The sequence below is a fragment of the Rutidosis leptorrhynchoides genome, chromosome 2 (assembly GCF_046630445.1).
Source record: "Rutidosis leptorrhynchoides isolate AG116_Rl617_1_P2 chromosome 2, CSIRO_AGI_Rlap_v1, whole genome shotgun sequence".
Taxonomy (NCBI): domain Eukaryota; kingdom Viridiplantae; phylum Streptophyta; class Magnoliopsida; order Asterales; family Asteraceae; genus Rutidosis; species Rutidosis leptorrhynchoides.
This window is the reverse complement of record NC_092334.1, coordinates 551,849,506-551,859,991: the sequence shown is the minus strand read 5'-3', so window position 1 is coordinate 551,859,991 and position 10,486 is coordinate 551,849,506. Positions and strand designations below refer to the sequence as shown.

Here is a 10,486-nt window from a genome sequence, read left to right as displayed (position 1 = left end):
ATATAGGTGAGGTGTGTAGGGTCGGTGTTTGTACATGGCCTCAGTTACCGACTTACCGTAACCGCGTAACGGTAACTTTCTTTGAGACAAATTTGGATTTTAGTCTTGGTTGAAGGAAAATTTTGGATTTTAAATTTTCTATATCTATATACTAGCATATAAATAAATACAACAATCCAATAGTTCTCATTCATTGTCGCAGGGGCGGATCTACCTTGTCTCGAGTGGTTGCACGTGCAACCACTCAATCTAGCCGATGAAGTATAAATTTTTCAATAATTTCTTTAAATTTGTGTTTTAAAATTAGCTATAGATATAGATGTTGGGTTGCCATTTTAATGGAGTTTTCTCAAGAAAAAGTAAAAAATTTGTTTTAGGTGAGACGAAGATGATGATGGGGTCCACTTCTTTTCAGTGTATTACTACACTCCGTATTAAACTTGTCCTTCCCTTTTAGATTTACGGAGTACGGAGTATTATATAAAACTTTCACTTTAAACCCTTGTCTTCATTGTCGATACGTTTTAGCCCTTCAAATTTATAATATAATTTTACTTATTATTATTAAATCATCCTATTTTGATACAGTATAATTAATCTATTCTTATTTACCATTTTTATTTGATATAGTTAGTAGATTTTAAGCAAACATTATTATTTGAAAGATGTTGGGAATGTTGGGTTTTGTTTTCCTTTATTTCTTTCTTATTTTCCTTTATAAAATCTTCTTTCATAAAATCTTCTAACCAATTTATATCCCACTCTAAATTATATTATACTAAACCTTATTATAGAAACAAAAAAGAAAATAAAAAGGAGAATCTAAATACCTTTAAAAGTTTTTTTTTATTGAAATTTTACTTAATTGTTTTGTATGTTATATATAAAATGTTTTGATTTATAAAGGTTTAGCGTTTTGATTCTCGATCAAAAATTTTATCAAGTTGCTAAGCTGGTCACTAAAAACTTTTGTGCTACCACTGACAAATTGTTCTAGATCCGCCACTGCATTGTCGCACAGTTTCTTGAAAATATAGTAATACATTTATGAGCTCGTCCGTTAAAATATGTGTCCACAAATGTAAAAAAAGTTTGATATACTCTAAGTTTATTTAAATATCATATTTTGTAATTAATATAGATATTTGATTGTTTATTTAAATTATGTTATATACCTAGATTTTATTAAAAGTTTATTTATCTATAATGTCGCACAGTTTCTTAAACATAAAATGATATGATTATGAGCCAGTCCGTTCAAATATGTATATGCAAATATCAAAAAATTTAATATACTTTAAGTTTATTTAATTATCATGTATTATATTTAATATAAATATTTGATTGTTTATTTAATTTAAGTTTATTATATATCATATATAACTATATATCAAATAGCTAATAATAATATTGTCACATTTATTATTTAATTAACTCTATTGAATTTAGAATATTAATACTTTACTTATTTGAGAAAATCAATTAATATATGATAAAAAAGAACGATAGAATGACATGTGACAGAATTAACAAAAAGGTGATACGTCAGCATAAATGCACTTGCTTTATAATATGTAATAGATAGATAGATAGATATATAAGAAGTTAATAATTTAAATTTTACTAATTATTACGAGTAGTTTTAAATTCTAAAGTAAAAATGTTAACATGAGTCTTTGTTACCGTTCCAAATTTTGGATTTTTATTAACTATTGGACTTTGAATTGTTCTATAACTATATGTATAAGAAAGTTGATTGATTTGATTTATTTGTAAAATAATAATTCTTTTAAATATAAAAATGTTAACAGAAGAATTTGTTTTCTTTTCATGTTTGAATTATTATTTTCTACATATATTTTGTTATCAACATTCTTTTAGGTTTTCACTAATTGTTAACTTACTTTGTCAACTTACTATAAGTAAAAGAGTATAAAACATAATCGGTAAAAATGTAAATTATACAACTACTTATTTGTACTATTCAAGTATTCAACTAACTACATATTTATGACTCGTTGAAGCAAATTAATGTAGTATTCTCATAACGTTACAATTATTGATAACGTGTGACAGTAGATATGGATACAACATAAACCTTTTCAAAATCTAATTAATGGTACTTTAACCCTTAATGGTAGTAGTTTTAGTCGCGCAATCGCATCCTTGTTATTTTGTTCACCAATAATTTAAAAATCATGATATCGCCACTATCTACAAAAGTCCCAACTTGATGGTAAAGCTTGTATGGTCATGAGATGAAAATAAACTTAGACCTAGTTACTCCAAATCAGAACACCACCCTCAAATTAGTAGCTACTGTTGAAAACGTCAAAACAATTAAATTTATGATGGTAACGACAAAGCCTTGTAAACAATCGTGATTATGCTATTGTAGGCGGCTTCCTTCTTTGGGAACTATGATGTGGTCATGTATTTGTACGATATATTCAAGGAGTAAGTTAGTAATAGATTTAGGGTTCTATCGCTTTAGGTACATTTAAGAGTTTTTTGGGGTTTGGTCGACGTTTTTAGGTGGTTTTGGACGGTTGGTACATCTAATGGTTATCAATGTTGGCTGTTTAGTGGTTGTTTTTGGATTCATGGCTACTTTTACCGAGCCTTCGTTTCATTTTTGCCTTGGTGGGACTTTCATTGTTTTTAGGCCAGATTTAATTCCATCATAATCTTAAGTTTCTCACCATCAATTATTTCACAGCGCTTCATTATCCGGTGTGTGACATGGATTGGGTTAAGCGAAAATATGGGGTTTAGTTGCTTCAAGGGGGATATATGCTTGTTGTTATCGTGTTTTGATGTAAATGTTATGTTATATTGGTTTGAGTTCAAATTTGCTCATGTTATTTCATGTAGGTCGTCTATTTACATACACATACATAGGCATTACACTATAATCATTGTGTATTGTTCAAATGGATCGTAGGATCTCCTTAAGCAGATCATTTATATTTGTGTTTCTTGACATGTTTTCTTCATATTTATTTTAATTTAAATTACGTTTATTACGTTTTTATAAAAAAAATGAGTACAATAAACGGTGATTGGTAATAAATGGTTGACCGTAGATAGCTATAAACCTACTACTCTAATTGCTATATTTTAGAATCTATTTTTTCCAAATTTCTTAATGGACTATTTAATCGATTCTGGGGAACTTCGATTGATTATATACATATTTGTGATGGGAAAAAGTTTTTACTTTTATGTTTTAATGTTTTATAAACGCGGCGTAAGATTAAAATATAAATATATTTTAATTCATTAAAACTTTCAATTAAACATTCACACGATTAATGGTTCTTTAACAAAATCCTATTACACCACTAATAATTGTCAAATAACTAATTCTAGAAGTGGAGTTTAGATATACATTCACGAATTGATGTCCACGTGAAGGTTAAAACATATATTCAAAAGTATAAATATTCCTACAGCTGATCCACATAGTACGTCGAGCAACACCAAAAGAATGCTACTTCTATAACCCAAAATATAATATCTATATGTTATTTGACAACGTTTGAATCATAAAACAAATAAGATCAAAACCCTTTTGTTTATTTGTTCTTATTGCTTGTTGTCGGTCACCTTAGTCCACCAAATAAAAGAAATAGAATAAAACCAATTTGGTTTTATCATTCTGGGACCGTCAGATTGAATCTAACATTTCGGGTTGTAACCTCATTTTAAATTAACATGAATTCATTGTTTTCACCCTTTTTTTTTTTTTTTTTTTTTTTTTTTTTTTTTTTTTTTTTTTTTTTTTTCCCTTGATTTTTGATTTACTCAAAACATACGGCCAAACATTGAAAAATATGACGGCTCCTTTGATGTGTCGTTAGAAAAAGTCAAAATTATCAACCTTTGATTCATTCAAGTATATAACTTGGCCTTTTTCTTTTCTTTGTTTTGTAGATCTCGTACCCACCAAGAAACTAGGCCCATAATCATTTTTCTAATATTGTATTAAACTAAGTCCATCTAATATTTGGTGATTTAACGGTCCATTGGTGATTTAACGGTCCATTGAGACTTTTATATTTAATTAAATTATATCTTTCTCATTATAATATAAGTTATAATTATATTACTACGTATATAATTTTTTTTTTTGACAAAAAAACATATTATATATAAATAAATAAAAAGGGGAAGATCTATCGATCTTGTGGGGTTACAATTGATACAGATTACAGATCTGTTTGACTGGCGAACACTAACCGCCCTAATGAACTCATCTAAACAAGAACGAGCTAACAACAGAAAAATTACATTGAAATTGAAAGCAACAGCATAAACCGGGAAGAAAAATCCCCAAGAACTAAACAAACAAACTATAAAACTGTGCCTGTTGCAACTTGACGTAACCACCACCAAGAAAGCAAGACCCCAAAGAAGGTCCTCACCTGAGACGAAGCCTGCAACCGCGAACCAAAGCCCACAAGTCCCAAAGCAACCGTACCAACCCTCGCACGAACATCTGAAACCGACCACCCGTCTGGAACCCCAAAAAATCCTCCCTCGAGTCCGCATCGACCAGAAACCCATATTAAATCCCCGATGGTCAACACCTCCAAGCAAACTCCAACAGCAGCCCGCCCAGAAACCCAACCTGTCAAAGCCCAACCCAACGTAGGACGGGCACCAACCGAGAAAACAACCCAAAAATCCACTCTTTTGTCACTTAACGACCCAAGAGAAAACCTCTTACGACCCTAAAGCCGTTAAGGCGGCAACTACACTGATCCGTTCCGAACCGAAACCAGTGACGAGGAAGGACGAGCGAATCGGACCAAAAACCAGCGAAGGAGCACGATCCGGTCATCAAAAACCAGTCAACCCGGAGAGGGAAAAGTCGCCATTTTTGAAAAAATAAGACTCAAAACCGTCAGGACCCAACCGTACCAAGAACCGTACCACCCACGATCATCAGGGCAGAGACCGCCTCCACCCACCACAGAATGTCAACAACACACAGCCTTCCTAAGTTGACTACAAAAGAAAACCTCCAACCACCGTCGCTAAACACAACCTATAGCAGCCTTCCTAAGCCTATCTACCCCCCAACAACCGATACAGAAACCGGACACGGCCGTAACCACAAACAACTGCTGGCAACCCACAAAACAGTCACCAACCAACAACAAACATTCGGTCACCGCAAGCAAACACCAACAACCATCAATGGCATCCCACCGGAGACCCAGAAACATAAAGTGTGTGACTACATAAGCTTGTATACTAGCGGCAGTGTTGTAAATCTTCTTATTTCTCCCTGAGATATCGTTTTTGGAAGGAAGCCAAGACGAGATGCCGAGATTTCTCGATCAACATGGTCAAAGCTACGATTTCTCAGATTTTCATGCTCATTTCTTGAATTTTCTTGTAAAACCATCATAATTTCTAGGATTTTTATGCTCATTTCTCGGATTTTTTTTTAAATTTCATGTAAAAACGTATATAAATATAAATATATTTATTTTTATGTATATAGTCTTATTAAGAATATTATAAAGTCAACGTAAGTCAACCCTCGAGATCTCCCCGAGATTATTCCGAGATGCCGAGATCTCCTAAAAAATCTCCAAACGAGATCTCCCAGAGATTCGAGTTTTCCAACCTTGACTAGCGGTAGTATAGATTTGTGTTATGACGTGCACACTAAGTCAAATGAATGCTTAAATTACATGTTTCACAGTTTAAACGTAAATAAGTTTACTCTCTAGTAATATTCAAATAACTTGGCAACCACTGGATTTGAACAACTGTAAACAATTATTCGAACGTGAACACATACACAATTCTTTGTATTTATTCGATTTCGAATAGAAATTCGCTAGGGTAGTTATTAAACATGTCGAGCTCATATACCATGATATCCATCTTGACACGGATAGTTATATATCATGTGTATACAAGTTGACCAAATCATGTTCAATTACCTTCACTATTCTACATTGTTAATTAGTTCAATAAAGGATTACCAGCAATAAATGGCTAACTATAAATATAAATATAAATTACTGCATGTAACTATAGCCACTTAGCCAGGAACCTAGTAGGCTAATTGCTATGTTCTAGAATTATTTTTTTTTTTTTTTTCAACAATAAGAAGTTAGCGGAATAAGAAGTTAACGTAATGGTAGTGATTTGACTTACCATATGAAAGGTCATGGGTTTGACTTACCTTGTTGTTATTCGGCCGTCTTGTGTCGAATCTCATCCGATAGGCATTTTATTGGTGATTTAAGGATTTCAAGAAAACAATTTTCTAGTCTATCAAGCATAAAATAAAATAATTGATAGTAATAATAATAATTATAATTATAGAGGAAGCATTTTAAACATAAAACAATTATCAAATCAGATCCAAATGCACCGTATCCCACTCAAGCATTAACATTGGTTAGTTAATTAAAAACAAAACAAAATTGCTCAAATCGTCCCTGTGTTTATGATTTTTTGCCCAAATTATCCTCATGTTAACAAAATTGCATAAATCATCCTTAAATGCCAAATAAAGTCTCAAATTAGTTCATATCTTAACTTTTGTTAAACTCTCCATTAGTCAAAAATATACGATTGGTTCATCATCTTCAAGATGAAGCTTTAGTGAAAGCTTAAAAATTCAATTAAATTTGGTTGATTTTTAAACAAAAAATTCTAAATAACGTACCAATTCCATAATACTAAGTATTATGAAACGATTGGTCCCAAATAACGTACCAATTCCATGAAACGTGACTGGAAAATTATTAAACAAAAAATTGTTAATACTAAGTATGAAATACTATACAAACAAAGATGATATAAACCTTTATTGTTCATTAATAATTCAATGATTCAAAATATAGATCTGCACCAATTTACGGTTTTACACATAAGTAGTTCAATTTTTTAACGTAATAGGCAATTATCAATCAGGAACAATTACCTATTTCAACATGATTTTGGTGCCCAGTTGTTAATTTTCTCTTTGATGAAGTGAACAACTTCGAAAACCGCTTAACTTCTTTGCGTTTTGTGTTTGTCATGTGAAGCGATTATGCTAATCTGTTATGTGTATTTTATAGGAATTCAAGATTAGAAGCAAGGAATTGGAATGGGAATCAAGGTTCGATCAATTCATCATAGTTGAAGTCCTGCAAGTATTAATTCCCAAGGTTCGATCAACTAGTTTTCTACCAAATTTAATTGAAGTTTTAAGCTTTCACTAAAACTTCATCTTGAAGATGATGAAGAGGATCTTTATTGCAATCTTTTATGAAACTTCAGGAACCAATCGTATATTTTTTACTAAGGGGGAATTTAACAAAAGTTAAGACATGGATTAATTTGGAACATTATTTGGCATTTAAGGATGATTTATGCATTTTTGTTAACACATGGACGATTTGGGCAAAAAACCATAAACACATAGACGATTTGAGCAATTTTGTCTAAAAACAATATTAAAACAAAACCCCGAGGGTGTTTCTGTTGTCGAATGCCACAAAAGACCAAGTAATTCATTCATTTGTTCCATAAAAAGAAAACAATGAGTTTTAAGCAATTGGCTATATTAATTGAGGCAACAACAAAAGTCGGTTTATTGACGTCTTGACTGTCGCTTAGAACCTAAATTGAATTCCAGACAGACTTTAAAACACATGAAAATTTGATTCCACCATTTTCATGATGTCTCTTTCTATTCTTACTTTTATTTTTATCATTTATTTATTTATTTATTCATTTTTTATTTTATTTATTTATTTTCCTTTTCTTTATCTTTGTTTTTTATGGCCGGAGGTTCTCATGGAAGCAGTCTCTCTACCCTGGAATAGATATAAGGATGATTTTCTCTTTCGATGAGTGAAGAATTTTTCTCAACTCGTGGCTAGAAGGATGACGATTCAGGGGCGGATGTATGCCTTTGCTACTGGTTGCACTTGCAACCATTGAAAAAAGCTCCACTAGTGTATTTTTAGTTGGGCCTTCGACTAGTGAAATCATTGAATTAATTTTAGTGCACCACTAATTCTCTAAGCCCATTTTAAATTCTCTAAATGCTTGATTGAGTCTTTAAACATATAAATAAGGGTTTATCACCTATTTACTCATTTTTCCCCATTTCTGAGCTGGAACCCAAAAAAAAAATAATTTGACAAATTGCCCGCGCAAGGCGCAGGAGACCTTGCGACCTTGCGACTTGCGTCCTTGCGCCTTGCGTCCTTGCGTCCTAGTCTTAATAAATTAGGTCAAATAAACGAAACAGACACCACATACACACACACACACACACCGACAGACTGAGATCTTGCGACCTCTTTGCGACCGACGACGATTACGAAGAACCTTGCACTTGCGACCCGTCTACCCTTGCGACCCTTCTTCTGAGAATCACCACTACATCACCAGCACCACCATCACCAGCACCACCACTACATCACCACCACCACCACCACCATCACCATCACCATCAGCACCACGATTGGCGTATTGAGAAAAAGGAAGGGAAAAAAACCGACAAAAAACTCCATCAAGATGTCACAAGAACAGGTAAGTGTATCCTTTTAACTATTCTCGTTCGATTGGTCATTTATTATGTTCGAAATTGATTTATAAGTTTTGTTGCACACCAAGTGTTCGATGTAATGCTTCAACGAGCTTGGTGATGCAAAACTCAATTAAACTGTTGCAAGATTTGTTTAAGTTACATTCTTTGGTGTGATACATATTATAAAACTGGAACACGATTGTTTTAGGGGCATAAAACTACAATTTGGTATAGGCGCAAGGAACGTCTTGCGTCCTTGCGCCTGTGTGATAAACCAGACACAAGGTGATACTTGCGTCCTTGCGCCTGTACTTTTTTCTGAAAAACTGTCTGTTTCAGGGATATGTTGAGGCGAAGTTGACGATGAAGAATATGTTGAATGTTATACCTCAACTAAAGGCAGTCATGACTGAAAATCAACAAAAATTTTTTAGGGGAACTTGTTTTGGTCCTTGGCTAGATCTTCTATACACGGGCAATGATCCGGGCCTTGTACATGCAATGCTCCAAAGAAAAAGTGAGCGGCCGATAGGAATAGACGAAAAGTACCCAGCTGATGATGAGGAAATATGGTTTAGTTTCCGTCCGAATTTCAAAATTAGATTTAGTAGGCGGGAATTTTGTCTCATCACGGGGTTTAGGTTTAGTCGTTACACGGACATGGCACATTACATTCCAAGAAGTTATGATGTAGAAACACCACCGATTAGACGACGTTGTTTCCCAAAAAGTAAAGATAATGCAAACATTACAATTACCGATATCCAAAAGCTTTTATATGATGGTGATGATTTTGTGGTTAGTGATGAAGATGTCGTGCGACTAGCCATTATTTTGATTGTGGAGAGAGCATTTATGGGTAAGCAAGGGATTCATGTGGTGAGCAAAAAATACCTATGGTTAGTCGAAGACTTTGCAAAATTGAATGACTACCCGTGGGGTAATCATATTTGGGATGCCACTTACCCCGTAGTTAAAGATGGATTTCAAGCTCGGGAAAGTCAGTTAGAGGTCGGAAAGGGTTATACTTTGGCGGGTTTTATGTGGTCATTTAAGATAAAAATAAAAGTTTGGTAGATTTGGATAATATTACTACATTTGAATCGTATATTATTTTATTATGCGTCCTTATTTATTTAATTTGGTAGATTTGGATTCTTGAGGCATATCGACGAACCATTAAAAGTTTTGCCACAAGACAGACAAGAATGGAGTACCGAGGGCCTTATTTTGGAAACGTTCATCGGCTGAGTCTTTTTCAGTCACTGATTACCTGCATCTACTAAACGTTATGGTAAGTGTTGTTTATAATAAAAAAATTTTGTTGGTGCTGGAAGAATACAGATTAAAAATTTAGGATAATATGGGTTCTGTGATGGGCGCAAGATAAATCTTGCGTCCTTGCGTAGCCAAGGCGCAAGGTCCATTCTTGCGACCTTGCGCCTGTATTATTGAGGCTACGCAAGATTAAGACTTGCGTGTTTATTTACGTGTCGCAAGATTTATCCTTGCGCCCTTGCGCCTACATCTTATGTCTTATGGCCAATGCAAGTCTAGCCTCGCGTCGTCAGTAACGAGGCGCAAGGTACACCTTGCGTCCTTGCGCCTGTGTTTTTAACTTTTGCTGCTGTTGTACAGGATGATTGTCCGAAGAATAAACGACCTTTTCGTACTCTGCATCCCACTGATGTTGAGAGTGGATGTCAATGGTGGATAAAAAGTTGCCAATACTTTGATGGGACGGAAGTTGATGAGGAAGTTGAAGAACATGTTGAAGATGAACTGCAAGATCAGGAACATGGTGGTGGAGAACAGTCTCAATCTCAATCTCAATCACAGTCTCAATCTCAGTCTCAAACAAACTTATCTACTGATGCAAAGGAATTATACAATTCTTTGGTGAAACGGATGGATAGGCAAGAAAAAGAG

General features: G+C 33.7%; 1 protein-coding gene across 1 annotated transcript; it reads left to right on the top strand.

Moving 5' to 3' along the window:
• Window positions 1–8,544: 8,544 nt before the first annotated feature.
• On the top strand, window positions 8,545–9,634 carry LOC139889689 (uncharacterized). Its single transcript, XM_071872625.1, has 2 exons — window positions 8,545–8,559; window positions 8,897–9,634. Exons 1-2 carry the CDS (start codon window positions 8,545–8,547, stop codon window positions 9,632–9,634), a joined length of 753 nt encoding a protein of 250 aa, XP_071728726.1.
• The last annotated feature ends 852 nt before the right edge of the window (window positions 9,635–10,486 follow it).